A 17,804-nucleotide genomic window follows, 5' to 3' on the forward strand; every position below is an offset into this window, starting at 1 on the left:
TTTATGACAAAATGTGATTCTCATATCATTGGTACCTTCATGGAACAAACACGAACTTGTTACTCCTGAGTCCTGTTCCGTGACTGCATAGTATTAGTAATAACAAGGAATCCCAGTATATCAATTTTCACACCTCTAGCGTCAAAATTGTGATAGTCAAATATTATACTTCAAACTTCCATACCCTCTAGTGTAAGTTGTTGGGGGATAAAATATTATAATTTTCTTGTTGCTTGTTTACTAATACTAGCTTACATACCAAATTTTAGCTTTTTTGGATATTAAGAAATACTAAATAAACCTAAAAATTTGAATGATCATCAGTGAGTTGGTGACGAAATCAGGATTTAGATATCAATAAAATCGAAACTATAAGAGCTAAGCAATTAAAACTTTAAATGTTTAATAAGTCTGCTATTGACAACATATCCCGAGAATTTTGTTTATGTGGTATCCAAACCCGAATTATAAGGTTTCAAAAAAACCATGAAACGCTTTGAGAAAAGCATCGCTTGGCTTTTTTTAGTGGGGCCACACAGTATAGCTTAAAACTATTTTTCATTCACAAGAAAGCAAAAGTAATTGATAAGAAAAAAAAATCTTGTTTGACTTTACGATGAAACAAAATACTTAGATTTTTAGTCAGTTCTATTAATGAAAAATTAGTAGTTGCTTACATTCATTTATTTAAAAATATGGAGTAATAACCTTTCACATTTACGGTCATTAAATTAAAAAAAATACTGTAAAATATAATTTAAAAAAATATAATCATCTATATTCCACATAATAAATTATGTCAGTTTATATTGTTATTAAAGGTATCAATATTTCTCAAACCAATATCACAATTTTATTATAGACAAGATTTTTGATACGAATGACAAATATATTTTAAAAATATTGATAATTTGATAATTCTTTTTACACCTTTTTCATAATTTACTTCATAATAAGGTTTACAAATTAGTATGAAACCTGAAAAATAAAAAAAAAACTAAAATACCGATTTTAATAAGACGTTGTTATGTTTGTAATCTTGTGCATTGTGCAACACTAGTAAACAGAACAGGCGGCGTACAGGCGACAGCCGATTTTAATTCTGTAATGGTGAATAAGAAATAAATAAAGAAGATTTATTAGAAGTTAAGACCCGTATATTAAGACTTTGATCATGGCTTATCATTACGTTGTTACTGCACAGAAACCAACAGCGGTTACAGCATGTATAACAGGTAAATAACTACAATTTATACATATTTTTCATAGAGGTTAACCGTAATAGTATACAACATTGAACTATTTTCGGCCAATAAGACTATTTTTGTTATGAATATCAAAGCCTGAACAAACATAGAATGTATATTTGATGGCACTATATTCAAAAGATCCAAGAAATGCCAATATTATTGCTAATTATGACGATTTTTACCAAATATAATTGACGTTTTGTTAAAGACCATTGACAATTTTTTTATATTTCCGATGTAATTTTACACATTGGCGCTAATTATAAATATATAAAAATTGTAAATTTTTTATAATCTAATGTAAACTTACAAAATGCGTTTGTTATTATAGGAAACTTCACTTCTCCTACGGATCTGAATCTTCTGGTGGCGAAAGTGTCACGCTTAGAGATGTACCTTGTGACTCCAGAAGGACTCCGTCCCATGAAAGAAGTTGGTTTATATGGTAGAGTGGCGAAAATGAAGTTATTTAGACCACCAGTAAGTTAAGATTTTAGTGATCTTTGTTTTTTTTTCTTTTACTGCATAATTGTATGTATATAATTAGTATCTTTAAAACATAAATAATAACACTTTTACTTTTTTCACTGGATTTGTGAAAATACAAATCTGTTTAGCTACAAATTGTGTATTAAATGAAATAAACTACTGATTGTTTTTACATATACATCAATTTTACTTTCAGTATGAAAAAAAGGATTTAGTATTCATATTAACCGCTCGATACAATGCTATGATACTAGAATGGAGGACGGGTACCAATGGTGAACTAGAAGTAGTTACCAGAGCACATGGAAATGTTGCTGATCGAATTGGGAAGCCATCAGAAAATGGTATACTAGCAGTCATTGATCCACAAGCAAGAGTTATTGGTTTGAGGCTTTATGATGGTTTATTTAAAATAATACCACTGGACAAGGACTCCACGGAGCTAAAAGCTGCGAGTTTAAGGTATTTGAGATGTATATGAAATATGGTTAAGTTAAAATACTATCAAATTAATTAATATTATATAATTTTACAACCCAAATACATTACTTCTTAAGAGATTAAACTGTCACTCAGTTCTAAAGTGAAAGCTAAAAGGCTGTAAATATTCCAATGCTGGTAAAATTGTCCTCTTTTGAGGAGCAGGCTTGGATTTTATTCCAATACCCTATTCCAAAGTAGGTCGGTAGATACATATGGTCGATTTACATCTAACACATTGTTTTTAATGCATACTCAGTAGTGAAAAAAATCTACATGTGTTATAGAGTGAGATTGTTTATAAAATTATCATCATCAATCTCGACTCAGTTCTAGTAGTATGCTATTAACCATAGACAACATTTATTTATTTTCAGACTGGAAGAATTAAATGTTTTTGATTTAGAATTTTTGCATGGTTGTTCCAATCCAACTTTAATATTAATTCATCAGGACCTCAACGGGAGACACATAAAGGTATGTCTTAAAGCTTTATATAACAATATTGGCATATATGTTATTAGTTATAAAAAGATATGTAGTAGTAGCAGTCTTGTTATTTGGCTGTTTTGCTGGTCTTTAAATAAAATAAAAAGTATAGGGCAATAGATTTAAAAAAAATTAATAGCCTATAACCATCACATCCATTAGACTCAGTCTCAGACTGCTACACTGAGTAGTGATGCACTGGCAAAAGAAAAAAAATTTTTTTTATAGATGTAGGTTTAATTAGATTTTAACTAAAATGTGATTGCTGATTTTTGTCATGAGTTCTTTGCCTATTTTTTATTCATTCCTCTATGAATGTTTAAAATTACTTATACGAGAAGGAAATGTATCAAATAATTAACTTATCAATTGTTAACCTAATATACAAATATATGTTAACAGTAAAAATTGTTTTTATGATTTCTTACAGACACATGAAATAAATTTAAGAGACAAAGAGTTCTCGAAGATACCATGGAAACAAGATAATGTTGAGACTGAGGCTTCTATACTAATTCCTGTGCCAAGTCCACTAGGTAATTTAGTATAAACATAGTTTACTGGAATGATCTTTTTCTTATAAGATAGCTTGGAATATGAATAAAACTGGGTGTTTTATTCTTTTAGACTTTTTAAAGTTACTGATTCACAAGAATTGTAGTGTGATTTCATAGTGTCTTTAATTTTTCTCAGTGAATTTGTTATTTAATAGATATATTGCCATTTTTAGTTTTTCCTTTTTTCAATTCAAATAAAGCTATCATTATTTTGTATTTTCTATGTTTTGGCATAGTAGTGCTTAATCTGATGATGACTGAAGGCTTGATTGGATTAAAATACTTTTCGATTGAAATAAAGAGTATTTTGTTTATTATTGCATATAAACTAACTAAGAAGTGTAATTCTATGTGTTTGAAGAAAATAAGTGATGATAGATTAATACCGACCTGCACAATTTTAGGTGGAGCTATAGTTGTCGGACAAGAGTCAATAGTTTACCATGATGGCCAGAGCTATGTAGCAGTTGCACCCCCACAGATCAAGGTATGTTTGAAATTTTACATAATATATACTTATCGTTCCAAATCAGTAATGTCAACCCTTAATAATTGGATTATAGATTAGCATTTTACAATATTGTGTGATCTGTCCGAGTTTTGTTATGTTTTTAGTTAATATATTACATAGAGTTAAACATTGTCATATGAAATGGAACTATGTAAAATTCTTTGAATTAAATATGTATGCCCATGAAGCTTTACTTTTAATATAGTTCTGTATAATGTGTAAATGTTCTTCAAAAGTTCTCATAAAAGCATATTTGAATAAACTGTATTTTTGATTTTAAAATTAAGAGTTACGAGAACTATAAGGGTTTATTTCCATCTACACTTGCAAATATTTCTATTTCGAAAATGTTTTTTCCAGCATTTCACTGTCTGTAATGGTTAGTAGAGATAAAGGTTAAGGTTGTAATTTTTTTTTTTTTTCGCAAAATTGATTTTTATTACTCTATTTATTACTATTTATTACTCTCCAAAGTCCTGGATGCAAATCGCAAAAACGTAGGAATTTAGGTTTTTCGAATTTGCGCCTGCCGTAAATTATTATTTATTAGTGATATATACAGTAAAATATTTGTAACAATCTCAATTGCAGTTAACTCCAATAAATTGCTACTGCCGAGTAGACGAGCGCGGTATGAGATACCTTCTGGGGGACATAGCGGGCCGGCTGTTCATGTTGCTACTGGAGCTGCAAGAGAAGATGGACGGCACACAGACTGTTAAAGATCTCAAAGTCGAGTTACTCGGTGAGTCAACTTTTATTGTTCTAGTATTAAGACTTCGTACCCAGAGATTTCTTAAAATATATACAAATATGTATGTATATACTAAATTTTAAAAAAAAACCTAAATATAAGTTAATCAAAACTTTTCATGGTTGTTCCTCTATACTCTATAGGATACAGTCAAACTAACGTAATTATAATATGAATGGTCTACATGTCCGCAGGCGATATCCCAATCCCCGAGTGCATGACGTACTTAGACAACGGCGTGGTGTTCGTCGGGTCTCGTCTGGGCGACTCAGCGCTCGTGCGACTGGCCCCCGCGAGGGAGGAAGCCCCCCACTACGTGCAGCCCATGGAGAGTTTCACCAGCCTTGCACCTATCGTCGACATGTGCGTCGTGGATCTTGAGCGACAGGGGCAAAACCAACTCATCACTTGCTCCGGTGAGTTAACTCAGTGAACCTGGGGGCAACACCAACCTACAGCACATACAGGTCTAACATCATCTAAAATGTTTAACTTTAATATTTACTTTTCCAGGTGCTTTCAAAATGGGCTCACTGCGTATTATCCGCAATGGCATCGGCATCCAGGAGCAAGCGTCGATCGACCTGCCCGGCATAAAAGGCATGTGGGCGCTCACTCTGGCCGAAGACTCGCAGTACCACGACACGCTCGTGCTGGCCTTCGTGGGGCAGACCAGGTACTTATTCCATCTACTTTGTTAGGCTAGTTTGATAAATTAATACTACCCGTCACATTTTGGTTGCTAGTTGGTTAGTATTCCATTAAGATCAAGACTTTGTGTTAATGGTTTGATCGCCTCCAGGCCTTTTCAAATAAATAAATAAATAAAAACATTTTCTTTCATTAATTCTATTTAGGTTTTAGGTGTTTCTTTCCGAACTGGTAGTACATCATACTAATCTATCTACTATTACATTCAAAGTCATGTTTCAAACCGTTAAGATACTATTCGTTTACAGGGTATTAACTTTAAACGGAGAGGAAGTGGAGGAAACAGAGATAAAAGGTTTTGTCTCTGATCGGCAAACTTTCTTCACAGGAAATGTTTGTCATGATCAGTTAATACAAGTAAGTGGTATATTTTATTAATTAAATCGTGTAGCACTGTCTACCATACGCACAAACTAAGTTAGTCCGACTGAAGTTGGCTCTCTGAGATGATTGCAAACATGTGATCATTGTCAATTTATTTATTAAGGGCGCCAGTACATAACAGTCGGGGAACTTTTTAGTCGCTCCTATGATTAGAAAAATAGTCCGTATCGTTCGACTTTAAAATGAGTATATTATTAAATATTAATTAAATAAGATTAAATGGAGTGATCGACAAGTGACGTCACTGCGTATGTTCCGATAAAATGAGATAGAAGGGAGGTCGGCGTGCGTAGTGTAGCGTGGTTGTCGCGGCAGGTGACGGACGAGGGCATCCGGCTGACGGCGCGCGCGGCGGGCGGCTGGCGGCTGGCGGCGCGCTGGGCGGCGGGCGCGCGCGCGCTGTCCGTCGTGGCGTGCGCCGGCGCGCGCGCCGTGGCCGCGGCCGGCCCGCGGATCTACCTCGTGGCCATCGGCGACGGCGAGCTGCAGCTGCTCGCGTGAGTGACCACACCCGCACCCCTCTCCCCCGTCCGCCCGCCGGCCGTCGCTGTAATCGCTTATGTGCCCGCCGGCAGCGAGGTGTGCATGGAGGAGGAGGTGGCGTGCCTGGAGCTGGGCCCGGGCGGCGACGCGGCGCTGCTGGGCGTGGGGCTGTGGACCGACATCTCCGTGCGCCTGCTGCGCCTGCCCGACCTCGCGCCGCTGCACACCGAGAAGCTCTCCGGAGGTGAGCGCACACGCCGCGCATGCGAATATTATGCGAATAAGTAAATTAATCGTGTGATCGAATGTGGCCACTGGCACCCGCAGACGATGCTGAGTATGACCGATTTGAATCTAAGTATATTATATCCACTGAGCCTATAATTACACACAATCTATGTTCCATTAAACGGCAATATATATAAAATCAACGCTATCACCAGAAATAATCCCTCGGTCGCTGCTAATCTGCGTGCTGGAGGGAGTGTGCTACCTGCTGTGCGCGTTGGGAGACGGCTCCATGTTCTACTTCACCGTGGACCAGGAGACCGGCGTGCTCAGTAACAAGAAGAAAGTCACTCTTGGTACGCAACCGACTGTGCTTCGGAGTTTCAGGTAATACAATCTGTAGGAACAAGAAAAAGGTTCATTAACCTTAGTTCATCTATCTACTTCTATATAAAATCGAATTCTATTAAATTCCAACGGCAGGAGTAGTAAAGATGCATGCGACTTGCTTATATTTCTGGTATAGTATGCATTATATACAGTTAATTTTACTGTTTACATATCTGTACATACATAATTTTATCTACATGCATTTTTTCTTAATTTAAATTGGAAAATATTGTCATAATACGGTGAAAATGTTTGCTCTTCTAGGTCACTTTCAACTACAAACATATTCGCGTGCTCAGATCGTCCGACCGTTATCTTTTCCTCCAACCACAAGTTGGTGTTCTCCAATGTCAACCTGAAGGAGGTCACACACATGTGCTCGCTGAATGCACAAGCTTATCCGGACAGGTGAAAATTCATATTTAAAAGTTATTTAGAGAAATTTAATTATAAGCTTTTCAGTATTTAAAAATAAACTTATTTTTTCAAATGGTGACGATTTTTTTATTAATCAAAGGCATCTGGAATCAGCAACTTGCACTAGCAATATGGCTCATATATTGTTTAATAATTAAATTAAAGCTGAGATATATAGTCATTTTGAATATTCTTCTAGACACTATTATAAAAATCATGTATATATTATATTAGTGCAATGATTAATGTTATTTTTCTTAACCAAATCATAATAAAAATCAGACAAATAATATAATAGTAACTACTAATTTTGTGTAGAGCTTATGTGGATATTATTATTTTACAGCTTAGCGCTCGCCACCGACAGCACAGTGACCATAGGAACGATAGACGAAATACAGAAGCTACACATACGAACCGTGCCACTCGGAGAGACACCCAGAAGAATCGCATACCAGGAATCGTCTCAGGTCAGATATCAGCGAGATTCAATCGAGCTAGTCGAACATTGAACTCGGCATCGATCGGTAGCGCTAACGAGGAGGCCCCGCAGACGTTCGGCGTGATCACGATGCGCGTGGACAAGCTGGAGCTGGCGGGCGCGGGCGGCGGCGGCGCGGTGGCGGCGCGCGCCAGCGCCTCCACGTCGGCCGCGAGCTCCAGCGGCGCCGCGCCCGCGCCGCACAAGCACGCGCCGCCCGCCGTCGACGTCGAGCTGCACAACCTGCTCATCGTGGACCAGCACACCTTCGAGGGTACGCTCGATGGCTCTGCTGTGATTTCGAAGCGGTTCCGTCGTTTTATATTTTTTTACATTGAATTCATTAAATAAAAGAAAATCTTACTTCCTAATTTTTTCGCCCAAAATCTCCACCTGTCACACGTGAGGTCACTGGCAGACTGGCATATGGTAAGCGGTGACCGCTGCCCATAGACTTTTGCAAAGTAAGAACTAGCTTCCCATATATATCATCAATCATTAACTTGGGAATTAAAATGTCTTCTCCTTATAACCTGTAGTCAGTGGATGACTCACTTATCCTTCTAACCGGAACTCAACACTGAGTAATGAGTATTGCTGTTGCCGATAGAGTGTTTGATGGGTGGGTGGTATCAACCTCAAAGGGCTTGTCCGAGCATACCACGCGGTCAACATATAAGATATTCGCACATAACATATTTGTATTTTAAAAAAAGTGTCGAACATAAGAAGCATGTGTAATATCCGAGTTGCCGTGCGCAGTGCTGCACGCGCACCAGCTGCTGAGCACGGAGTTCGCGATGTCGCTGGTGTCGTGTCGGCTGGCCGACGACCCCAACCACTACTACGCCGTGGGCACCGCCATACTCAACCCGGAGGAGTCCGAGCCCAAGCAGGTGAGCGACACATATTGGCCTTACTACACATACAAACACATACACACACGCAGAAGAACCTACATTATGTGTGTTAGTATATTTGTGAATTGTATCCATCGATATTTAAATTTTCCTACTTCCACAGGGTAGAATACTTCTCTTCCATTGGTGTGAAGGCAAACTCACACAAGTCGCTGAGAAAGAAATAAAGGGCGGTTGTTACACGCTCGTAGAATTCAATGGAAAATTATTAGCATCTATAAATAGTACTGTAAGTCTAACTTTGTTCCATTTGCACACAATTCTTTTTCTTTAAGTATAATCTGTTGAGTCATTGCAAATAAAACATATAAAAAAATATCATTAAACGATAGTTTAATAAAGGGAATAAATGAGCAGTTTCATGTCAATTTTACCATGTCCATCCTAATATAAGTAAATTAAAGAAAAACTTGATTGATGATTCGGTTCGATTTTTATTTATTTAATTTCTAGGTACGGTTATTCGAATGGACGTCAGAGAAGGAACTGCGGCTGGAATGCAGTCACTTCAACAACATCGTCGCTTTGTATTTAAAAGTGAAGGGAGATTTCATCCTCGTAGGCGACCTCATGAGATCCATGTCCTTACTGCAATACAAACAGGTTTGTTATGATTATTATTAATATGGCTTTTATTAATATGAATGCTCTATTTGGCAGTTGGTAGCGGAAGGATATGAAATACGAGCTCGCATTCCTTACGAATCAATTGATTAAAAAATTTAATTGACGAATAAATTAGTTTAATCGGAAAAGCGCAATTATAACTTATTAAATTAGATTATTAATAATTTAGAAAAAATTGAACTATTACGATTTAAAAAACGAAACTCAATATATTTAACACTATTTATTTCTATTCATTAAGATGGAAGGTAGTTTCGAGGAGATAGCTCGGGATTACAGTCCGAATTGGATGACGGCTGTCGAAATTCTCGACGACGACACCTTCCTGGGAGCAGAGAACAGCTTCAACCTATTCGTTTGTCAGAAAGACAGGTAAGTTTATTTTGTTTTATACGTCCCAATCGTCGAATGAGATTTTCTATAGATCTATGTAATATTTTATACCACTTTTATAAAGATAAAATCATAGAAATTCCCCAACGTGATGTTAAATCGAGTCGGCAAAGATTAGAGCACCCGGAGCATTAATAATAGCGGTGTTGTGTTGCGCCGGCGGCAGCGCGGCGACGACGGACGAGGAGCGGCAGCAGATGGGCTACATGGGGCAGTTCCACATCGGCGACATGGTCAACGTGATGCGGCGCGGCGCGCTGGTGGCGCAGCTCGCCGACACGGCCGCGCCCGTCGCGCGCCCCGTGCTGCTCGCCACCGTCACCGGCGCCATCTGTGCGTACCGCCGCCGACTTCCTCGGAAACTTCCTTGATAGCAAAATATCACTAGAGACATATATTTAAAGTTAGACCTGTATAACTTTTTATTGCTACAAAATAACCCTCAATATGATCGCTAGATAGGTCCCCCACCCCCCGAGGTTCGAGTGAATCTGCGTTTAGCATCGTGGGCTTGCCTTCTTTACTACTATTCTTCCGCTAATCTTTCTATAGAATTGTTCTTTTTTATTTTAAATTATCTCTTAACGTAAAATATCATTTAACGACATTTAATATTATAATATTTCTTTTCGTTGTTATATAATACGTTCTCCCTTAATTCGGTTATTTATATGTTCTAATAATAAAAATCGAACACCTCAGGTCTAGTCGTCCAATTACCTCAAGAGTTATTTGAATTCCTTCACCAACTAGAAGAGAGGCTAACTCACACGATCAAGTCAGTCGGGAAGATCCCGCACTCGTTCTGGAGATCCTTCAACACAGACATCAAGACGGAACCGGCGGAAGGGTTCATTGATGGTGATCTTATCGAGAGCTTCCTCGATCTCTCGCGGGATATGCAGCAAGAAACCGTACAAGGTTTACAGGTAACTCTATCATTATATTCAAATTTATAACATGGAATAATTATGATTCGATTGTTACTGCTTTTCTGTTATATTTCTAACTCCATAGACATTTTGTTCGTGACTTGTGTGATTATCTTTAGTTTGTAATTTTTTTATATTTGTGTACCTGCATTTTTTTACAGGCAGCAACTTCAAATGCCATATCACAAAAAATATCCGTTCCTTATATAATTAAAAAAAGGAACGATACTTAAAATATTTAAAGATACATTTTTATCTAAACTATTACTTTGCCGATATATAGACCAAATCGTTTTTTAATAATTGTATTTTTGATGATATATACGTACCTTTGCATACTATTCATGCATGTTTAATATCTATGAACATTGTTCTTAATTCAGATCGACGACGGCGGTGGCATGATGCGAGACGCGACAGTCGACGATCTCATCAAAATCGTGGAGGACCTTACGAGGATACACTAGCAATTTGAGTTTAAACATAAGATAAATAAATACGTTACGTCAGTCGATTGGTCATTTAATTTCAACACCATGTTATGTGCCAAGCAATTAATAAAACAAGATTATTAATGAAGCGTTGTTTATAGAAATAATACCCTAAATATACCTTAATATATAATACATTAAAATTTCTTCAATAGATTTAATTACTAAATGAACTTGTATCATTGAAACTTTGTCCTGAACATTATTTTCTCAAAGGGTAGCCTAGTAGTAAAAGTAGCCCGATTGAACATAAGGACGGTCATCTTGATTCGTACTAAATTTCATCAAAATGGTTGCGGTGGTCTGGGCTGAAAAACCCACTTTTCCTGTCCCGACGCGGGATTCTAGTACAAGCAAAAAGATCTACATTAGTTCGTCCAATTATTAAATCAAATATTTTGTATGGTCAGATTTGCCTACATTTAATGTGGTCACGTTCTACATCTGTCCCATATCCAATTATTTACGTGCTCAAGACCACATAAAATAATATCTTTAAAGAATGATTTGATTCAAATTTACTATTACTTGAATAATTATAATTCGCGAAGAAATATTTCGTCACGTTAATTAAAATAGTATGTAATAGTATTGCAATAGGGAACTAATCAATTAACAATCTAAACTAAAACAAATTAATATATGACTTTCTATATTTTAATATTCACAGTTTCATTACAATCAAAATATTATTGTCTTTGAATGATATCCAAATCTAAAACTGTAATTATTAACTTATGAACAAATTTAATTTCTTTAAACCAATTCCATTTTCAAATATTAAAACTTATATTCAATTATATTGATTTGTGGTCGGTGATCCTCTCCCGAGTCTCTCGAACCTCACCTGGCTGGCAGAATACCAGTTACACCACAATCGGATAATATTTTTGGAACGCATCAAAGACAAACATACAATCATTTTTATTTACTAAGAAGATTTAAATGTCAACAATGACATATCAATTGGTATTAAATTAATTGCTTAACTTTAATATCTTAATTACAAAATATTTATTTTATTACTGTGACATTTAAGATAACAAGTTCAATAAGGAAATAAATAAAAGTAATCATACACAATCTGTCAAATGAATATATTTCATTATTTCTTTATTTTGCATTCCACACAGTAACGTCCAAATGACCTGCATAAATTTTTGTTATATTAAAATAGGAATTAATTAATAAATAACAACCAAAAAACATGCTGACATAAAACAATTTATTATCAAATGCTTTACTAATTAAGAATGTATGATATTATTATTAGATTTCCAGATTTTATTTACGTAATTTATCGAGGTATTCTTGACATGTATATATCCGTTTTATTTTACGTTATTGTCGATTAATAACGTAAAAGAAACCGGATTATATAATTAACAATATGATGCATTTAGTTATAGGAATATTTACGTTTTCATATCCACGTTAAGTGAGCAATCATTATCTAGGATCGTCTTTCGATAACTTATCATATGATAAATATAATATTCTACATAATTACATTGTACTTAAAATAGTAAATTTTTTATAACAATAAATAAGAATACATAATAATACAAAAACAACCTCTTTCCAATTTACAATGAAAACAAAAATAAATAAAGTTCATTAATAGTAGAATATACTACTTTTCACACAATTATTTACATATACCAATCCTTTACATGTATAGCCTATGTAATAATACTTACAAATTGTTATTTTACAATTCGAAACATTCGACATACATACGAAATAATTAACCAATGCTTATTGTATTGCTTATAAAAAAAATAAAATTTAAATGGTACTGACAACTCAACAGGATAATTTATACGTATATATACTTCAGAAGCAATTTTAACTTCAAATAAATACACTAGTAACTGGATCATACAAGTTAAACATAGGTTAATAACAACAGTAATCTTGACCTTTGCCGTTATTATGTAACGCGAAAATGTACTTAGATGTCTCTTATATATTACTGAATAAGGCGTGTCTTTTATTAAGAATGTTTGTCACTTCCTAGATTTACACATAAAATTTCCTTACAAAAGAAGTTGGATGCAGATTATCGTATATAATCTATTTATACAAAGAAATGAGATTCTTTGTAGGATCAGAAGATACAGTGCATTTTGGAGATTGTACCCACTTTAAATTTAGACAATTGATGTGGCAATATGAATATCATATATGCATTTTACACAAGGAATACATACAGTATGTAAGATTTAAGCAATAAATGCTTAACAGTTACTATTGTTATATTCAAATATATATTGAAAAGAAAAAAAATTGTGACCGTATTTTAATTTATATGGAACTTTGGAAGAAAGTATGGAATATGGATGCACTAAGAACTAGGAACACCCAAAATATTAAGGCTTTTACAATATGCAACGATTAAATAAAAACCTTTGGTGAAATAAAAACCATTCTCATTGTTCTGACAAACTGTAAAGGTTATATGCTTATTGAAATAGGGTACAACTATTTTTCTATTGAATTTGTCAAAAATAAAATTTTATGTTTAAATTTACGTAATGGAAAATGTAAAATGCTGTTACTGTATATGAACAATGGTTAATTAACTACATTTCTACAATTCTGCGCTAAGTATAAAATCTATTGTAATGAACAATATAAATTTATAACAATAAATTTCATTATGAATGAGCTATTTTTACCTACTTTCGGTATTTATCTGCTTTGTAATGCAAGAACCACATCAAGGCAAAGAGGCAACTAGGTGGACTCGGAATGGGTCCCGGTGAATTGACCATTTCTTCAATTTCGGGAATAGTTTTTTCAACCACATCTATAATTTCGTCATCAACACCACCACCTAGAAACAGTTTAAACTTTACAGGCTAAACCTTTGTTTTATATATTATTATTATACATATAAACTTAACTCTAGTTGTTACATTTAAGGGGTTGGTCATCGAAAATTAATTTAATTTGGTTAAGTGGTTTGGACATGAAAACATAACAGAGAGACAGAGTTATTTCACAATTATTATAGTATTTAAGATATTTCTTGGATAATCACCCACTGATCTACAACTGTACTATCTATTTAGCTGTATGCCTGTACTGATGGTAAATGTGCCAGGTTTTACTGAGAAAAGGACAACATTTAAAATCAGATAAACACTTACAATTATTGGCATAATTGCATGTACACTTTAGTTGAAAAAATACATGTAAAAGGAAAATGGAATAAGTCCATAAATAAATAAAACACATACCTTGTTCAGTCTTCATATCATCAGTGACTTCACAGTAAAAGAATGTCTGTAGTGATCCCTGCACACCAACACCAGACCTACATACATTTTTAACGTCAGTTTTAGAAAAAGTTGTGTAAAAATTAACAAAAACTATTTCACGACAATAGTAATATTCACAGAGAGATTTATTTATTAACTACCTATACGAAGTTATTTTGTGCAGCTTTTCAAGAGGTACATCATATCCACACTCCTCTAAGACCTCTTCTTGAGCAATGTGTTCAACAGACTTGTTTTTATCAATGATACCAGCACACATCTCCAAGGCTATACCCAGAGATGCTGGATACTTGTTAGTATCTATAACATTTAATTCTCTGTCATCGGGGTGAATGCAGTTATAGTAAATTGCTGAAAAATAAAATATAACGTTTAAAAATACAAGAAACGAAAATTAAAAAAAAAATATTGCTACATACTACAGTTTTCCTTGAGCGTAATTTTAAGCATTTTATTATAATAAAATATCAGATTCGTACCTGGACGAAATTGCTTAACAAATATCATGACCTTTCTGGAGACATTGAAAACTACTATAGCCACGCTGTCGTGAACCTCCAACAGATCCCAGGTCTTTTCTTTACCATTTTGCGTGTAATTAAATCTAAAAGGTTTTACGTATGGGGAATCCGGAAGCGGCGAAATGTAAACGTTCTTTAGATCTTCCATAATTATTCAAACAACTTAGACAATCAGTTCCGAAAAACTCAAATTAATATATCTATATATATGGTTAACCAAGTACTTTATTCTGTTAAAAGTATGACACTTCATACAATATAATAACAAAAAAAATATATATTTGATAATTATCTTCAAACAATTTTATGCTTTGATGACATTGACAAATGACAAACTAATTTTACAGATAAATTGGAAAATAATTCCATAATTTCCATGGTTCGGCGATATCTATCTTAGAATTTTGTGTATTTATTTAATAAGTATGATTAATTAGTTTAATTTAAACAAGATTTTACATATTTGAATAAGTGTATGTACCATATTATTATCTGTTGAGTTGATGCAGCTTTGTGTGCACTTTGCAACACTTCGATAAAAACTTCAACCAACAAACGTCAATTGATAATCTTAATCTATCATTTTCATTTAACAAAACGATAGATTCTATGAGAATCCATAACATTTTGACTTTACTATACAGTGTTTATTGGAATAGGATTATCTTAATTTTCATCATAAAATAATGAACATTGTCAAATTAATCTGAGGGACAATAGTGATTTAAGAATATGGCGAGACCTGAAAAGCCCGCTAAGACGGGATTTATTATAAAGCTTTCCTGCGAAACTGTTCAAAAATTGACGGAAGAGGAGCAAAAATGTAAGATTATTAAAGAAAATATCACAGAAGTATCCGATAGCCTTTCTAATAAACAATCGAATGATAAAGAAAGTAACGAAGATGTTCCACATATAACAACTAAACCAGATTCTTCTAAATCCAAAACAGGGGTTAAATCCGAAGATATTTCAGAAACACCCACTAACGATTCTTTAAATAAAACGAGCAGTGAACATGAAACTTCAGACGCTAAATCAATGGAAGAATTGTACGGTAACTATGCCCCATACATAACCTACGAAAATGATGAGGCAATATATACAGATCCTACAACACAACAAAAATTTACTTGGAACAAGGACTCAAACTCATGGACTCCACAGCCAGGAGATGTTCCAGGAAGAACTTACAGTTATGAAAATGACACTCATGTCTATACTGAAGCAGATGGAACAAAAAGTTTTTGGGATGATGAGAAGAAAGCATGGATACCTAAAGTAGATGATGATTTTCTAGCATTTTATCAAATGTCTTATGGCTTTGTTGACAATACAAGTAACGAAGAAACTAAAACAGATAAAAAGAAAGAAGTCCAGAAAAAACTAGAACAAGGCGTTAAAAGGAAAAATGATCCTCAATGGTTTCAACAATCAGAAGAGAAAAACACTAAAGTGTATGTATCTAACTTGCCCCCAGATACAACAGAAGAGGAATTTGTTAATCTGATGCAAAAGTGTGGTCTTGTCGAACGAGACCCAAGCACTCAAAAGATGAGGGTTAAGTTATATGTAGATAAAGAGCAAAATTGTTTTAAAGGAGACGCTCTGTGTACATATATTAAAATTGAATCTGTTGATCTTGCACTCAAACTCCTTGATGGTAGTGACTATAAAGGAAATAAGATTAAAGTGGAAAAAGCACATTTCCAGTTGAAAGGTGAATACAATCCAGCATTAAAACCCAAAAAGAAAAAGAAAAAAGAATTAGAGAAAATAAAGAAAATGCAACAAAAGTTATTCGATTGGAGACCCGAGAAGTTTATTGGAGAGAGATCTAAACATGAGAAAGTTGTAATTGTTAAAAATCTATTTCATCCCTCTGATTTTGATAATGATGTGCAGCTTATATTGGATTATCAGCAGGACTTAAGGGAAGAATGTGGTAAGTGCGGTGATGTTAGAAAGGTTGTTATTTATGACAGACATCCAGAGGGTGTTGCTCAGATATCAATGAAAGAGCCAGAACAGGCAGATGCCGTCATTCAACTTATCAATGGTAGATGGTTTGGTAAACGTCAAATTACAGCTGAAACTTGGGATGGTCGAACAAAATTCAGAATAGCTGAAACTGATGCTGCTTTAAATCAAAGAATCAACAAATGGGATAAATTTCTGGAGGGAGAAGAGGGAGCCAAAGCAGAAAAGAAATCTGATGATGCATTGATAACTTCTGTAAATAATCCCCCAGAAGAGAGCACTCTTGAAGCATCTGAAAAAGAAAAAATGGATTGCAAATCTTCAGAAAGTGATAATTTAACATGTAAATAATATAGTATGTGTCTTGTTCTAAATAAAATTTAAGAAAAATATATATTCTTTTATAATTTTAATTTCCTTTCATGGTTTGATAGTAGCTTAGTATTTATAAATCCAAATTACTATAAATGATGTGGGAACATTTTTTGTAATAAATAATTAAACTAAAGTATATAAAAACAATCCAATAATTCTAAAAGATGCATATGTAACTCTTATCTAAAATTATTATTCAATAATCTTCAGCACAAGATATAGTTAATAAGTATAAGCCTGGGTGGCTAATAATCAAATATTAATACAATAATGTGATTAAATTTAAACATATTTTCTTTTATGCATTATACCATATTCGGTTTAAAATGTGGAAATATAATCTTATATAATATATAATCGAAGAAAGCATTTTTATACTTTTCATTAAAATCAAGTTTAGTCACAACTCATTATACGTTTTATACTTGTTTTGTTTTATAGAATACAATGTTTGTAATTTAAAGTTCAGTATGAATCTTTGATTACAATGATAAGTAAATAAAAAATACTCATTTGTTGAAATCAATATTATTTTATCATAAATAAAACATGACAGTAAATATTACAACAAGATTTCAAAAAACAATATTTAAATACAATGAATCCATTGCTGAAAAAAACTACCATAAACAATGAGCCGTCATGTTGTCTGAC

General features: G+C 34.1%; 3 protein-coding genes across 3 annotated transcripts; 2 read left to right on the forward strand and 1 right to left on the reverse strand.

Moving 5' to 3' along the window:
• Window positions 1–1,070: 1,070 nt before the first annotated feature.
• Window positions 1,071–11,008, forward strand: LOC125070946 (DNA damage-binding protein 1). The gene is made up of 23 exons (XM_047680971.1): window positions 1,071–1,235; window positions 1,582–1,730; window positions 1,936–2,201; window positions 2,597–2,696; window positions 3,139–3,244; window positions 3,670–3,752; window positions 4,368–4,521; window positions 4,725–4,946; window positions 5,044–5,206; window positions 5,490–5,598; window positions 5,941–6,122; window positions 6,201–6,352; window positions 6,552–6,723; window positions 6,991–7,134; window positions 7,490–7,613; window positions 7,697–7,898; window positions 8,387–8,520; window positions 8,648–8,773; window positions 8,998–9,147; window positions 9,413–9,543; window positions 9,731–9,897; window positions 10,267–10,493; window positions 10,880–11,008. Exons 1-23 carry the CDS (start codon window positions 1,175–1,177, stop codon window positions 10,961–10,963), a joined length of 3,408 nt encoding a protein of 1,135 aa, XP_047536927.1. The 5' UTR covers window positions 1,071–1,174; the 3' UTR covers window positions 10,964–11,008.
• Window positions 11,009–12,195: 1,187 nt separating this feature from the next.
• On the reverse strand, window positions 12,196–15,103 carry LOC125070792 (uridine diphosphate glucose pyrophosphatase NUDT14-like). The gene is made up of 4 exons (XM_047680764.1): window positions 14,754–15,103; window positions 14,415–14,625; window positions 14,233–14,309; window positions 12,196–13,826 (listed from the first exon to the last, which is right to left on the reverse strand). Exons 1-4 carry the CDS (start codon window positions 14,941–14,943, stop codon window positions 13,669–13,671), a joined length of 636 nt encoding a protein of 211 aa, XP_047536720.1. The 5' UTR covers window positions 14,944–15,103; the 3' UTR covers window positions 12,196–13,668.
• Window positions 15,104–15,339: 236 nt separating this feature from the next.
• Window positions 15,340–17,160, forward strand: LOC125070791 (HIV Tat-specific factor 1). The gene has a single exon (XM_047680763.1). It carries the CDS (start codon window positions 15,528–15,530, stop codon window positions 17,124–17,126), a length of 1,599 nt encoding a protein of 532 aa, XP_047536719.1. The 5' UTR covers window positions 15,340–15,527; the 3' UTR covers window positions 17,127–17,160.
• Window positions 17,161–17,804: the final 644 nt, after the last annotated feature.

This window comes from Vanessa atalanta, chromosome 18 (assembly GCF_905147765.1).
Source record: "Vanessa atalanta chromosome 18, ilVanAtal1.2, whole genome shotgun sequence".
Lineage (NCBI taxonomy): Eukaryota > Metazoa > Arthropoda > Insecta > Lepidoptera > Nymphalidae > Vanessa > Vanessa atalanta.

What these genes read in the sequence shown, in the direction of transcription:
- LOC125070946 (XM_047680971.1), top strand. Translation starts at nt 1,175, where the DNA reads ATGGCTTATCATTACGTTGTTACTGCACAGAAACCAACAGCGGTTACA. An exon ending in CCAACTCATCACTTGCTCCG is followed by an intron (nt 4,947 to 5,043) that starts GTGAGTTAACTC and finishes TTACTTTTCCAG; the next exon opens with GTGCTTTCAAAATGGGCTCA. An exon ending in TTCGTTTGTCAGAAAGACAG is followed by an intron (nt 9,544 to 9,730) that starts GTAAGTTTATTT and finishes CGCCGGCGGCAG; the next exon opens with CGCGGCGACGACGGACGAGG.
- LOC125070792 (XM_047680764.1), bottom strand. Translation starts at nt 14,943, where the DNA reads ATGGAAGATCTAAAGAACGTTTACATTTCGCCGCTTCCGGATTCCCCA. An exon ending in CACAAAATAACTTCGTATAG is followed by an intron (nt 14,310 to 14,414) that starts GTAGTTAATAAA and finishes AAATGTATGTAG; the next exon opens with GTCTGGTGTTGGTGTGCAGG. An exon ending in TGATATGAAGACTGAACAAG is followed by an intron (nt 13,827 to 14,232) that starts GTATGTGTTTTA and finishes AACTGTTTCTAG; the next exon opens with GTGGTGGTGTTGATGACGAA.
- LOC125070791 (XM_047680763.1), top strand. Translation starts at nt 15,528, where the DNA reads ATGGCGAGACCTGAAAAGCCCGCTAAGACGGGATTTATTATAAAGCTT.